Here is a 1931-nt window from a genome sequence, read left to right on the forward strand (position 1 = left end):
ATCAATGCCCTCGTCTGCTAGTTTATATACCATTTTGCCTACAGGACTGACTGCTCGATTTGGTTTATATTGTTTAGAACTCTAGATAGATGTTCATACGCTGGTTCACATGACTGGTTAAACTGTAGTAGGGGCGATGAATGTGAAAATGATTGTGATGGCAGTGGGATAGGTGGGTGTTCGGCATTCAGCGTGACTTGGTTTTAGTTTCATTTGTTCTCATGTCGCGGGATTTGGCACTAGGGCTATGTATACCTTGTCAAGCGAGGATTAGTTTCTGATATGTGTGTGCCAGAAGGCAGAAGAAACTAGTCTTGTTATCCAGCAGTAAGTCGCAACACAACAAAGGCTGTGAACTTTGGCATTTGTATACATTGCGGCAGAAACTATTGTTGTTATTGCCTTGCAGTTTATCGCAACGTGACACGTGCTGACTTTGGCATTTTTATACCTTGCGGCAGAAACTATTGTTGTTGTTGCCTTGCAGTTTATCCCAATGCGACACGTGCTGACTTTGGCATCTGTACACCTGCAGTTATAGGAACTTTGAAGGGCTATGACCAGCTTCTGAACTTGGTGCTTGATGAAGCGATTGAGTTTGAAAGAGGTACAACTCGACATAGGTTAATTTGATCTCGTCTTGTGCCCTTAAAAAGATGCAAAGTTATGCATTTTATTTGGAGCTTGGTCTCGAAAAAAATTACCATAGTTCATGCATCGCCTTAGTTACCACGACGCTAGCATACTGGTTGACCATACAGAGGACTTGCTGCTATCGCTGCTTGAACAAATGAGGTGGCCAAAATTCCATAACTGGTGTCTGCATTTATCAACCAGTAAATACCTAATTGTTGTCTTTTTGTTTTCATGCTTTTTGTGTTTTTTGCTCGATGTTCCGTTATCGACTCATAGTGGAACCCGATCCGTTTTGGATCGAATGGAAAAAAGAAATAGTGAAATACCTAATTGTAGTGCACTTGTAAAGACATGGACAATGTGTAATGACTATCACACTTAACACATGTCATCTTATTTTACAGAGCAAGACGATCCACTGAAACTGTCAACAAAAACCAGACAGCTTGGTCTCATTGTAAGTTTCTTTACAGTATCGACCTAAGTGCTATCGCTTCTCTATTGGTTTTGCTGATTGTGATTTCAAGAGTAGTGGATTTCGCCCTCCATGGTTCTTTTTCCCATGGCCGTTTTTCCTTGAAATCTTTTTTGTCAACCATATTCGTAATTAAACAGCAATCAAAACATCCTCTAACGACTACTAACTGCAGGTCTGCAGGGGCACAGCGGTGATGCTCGTATCACCAACCGAGGGAACAGAGGAGATCAAAAACCCCTTCCAAGAGGCTGATGGAGAACAAACCGCTCACTCCTAGGAATGACCTGAGAAGATGGTTGGTTACCCCGTGGAGGGACTTACATTAACTTATAGTAAGAGTTATGGCACTCTATGTTGGAGCACTGGTCGTCTGAGGTTCATATTTGTGCCAAGATGATTATGAGTCGCACTGGACTGCCCTGTGTATATGTTACGGGCCCACCTTTTTGCCCTTCGTACACAACACGGCTGTATTTACCCTATGTATTCGCCTATTCTGCTCTCTGACAAACATTTATGCATATCCCCGCAAAAAAACACATTTATGCATATATCCCCATAACACCGCAGGAGATCTTTTCTTCTTTTAGTTAAAAACCCCTCTCTTTCTTTTCACGTGAAGTTAAAACATTTGCGGAAAAGACAGCAAGTTAGCAAGACAACTTTTTCTTGAATTATCCAACGTTTTCTACCCCTGTAAATCTCATTTCCTCTCCCCCCTTGTGCATCGCAACCACAAAGAGAGATTATTGATCACCTCACTTGAATTTTCGTGTACTAAAGAGATATACAATGCTTAATTTGTAGGCAGACATGG

The 1931-nt window shown here is 41.6% G+C and overlaps 1 protein-coding gene across 1 annotated transcript in view; it reads left to right on the forward strand.

The window, feature by feature from the left end:
• The window catches only part of LOC123161401 (sm-like protein LSM7), a gene marked incomplete in the record, with an annotated part of 2320 nt that extends 637 nt beyond the window's left edge, over positions 1–1683 (forward strand). Inside the window, 3 exon segments of the mRNA XM_044579242.1 lie at positions 536–607; positions 1041–1093; positions 1287–1683. Coding sequence (XP_044435177.1) covers positions 536–607; positions 1041–1093; positions 1287–1391 — 230 coding nt within the window.
• Positions 1684–1931: the final 248 nt, after the last annotated feature.

This window comes from Triticum aestivum, chromosome 7B, assembly GCF_018294505.1.
Source record: "Triticum aestivum cultivar Chinese Spring chromosome 7B, IWGSC CS RefSeq v2.1, whole genome shotgun sequence".
Lineage (NCBI taxonomy): Eukaryota > Viridiplantae > Streptophyta > Magnoliopsida > Poales > Poaceae > Triticum > Triticum aestivum.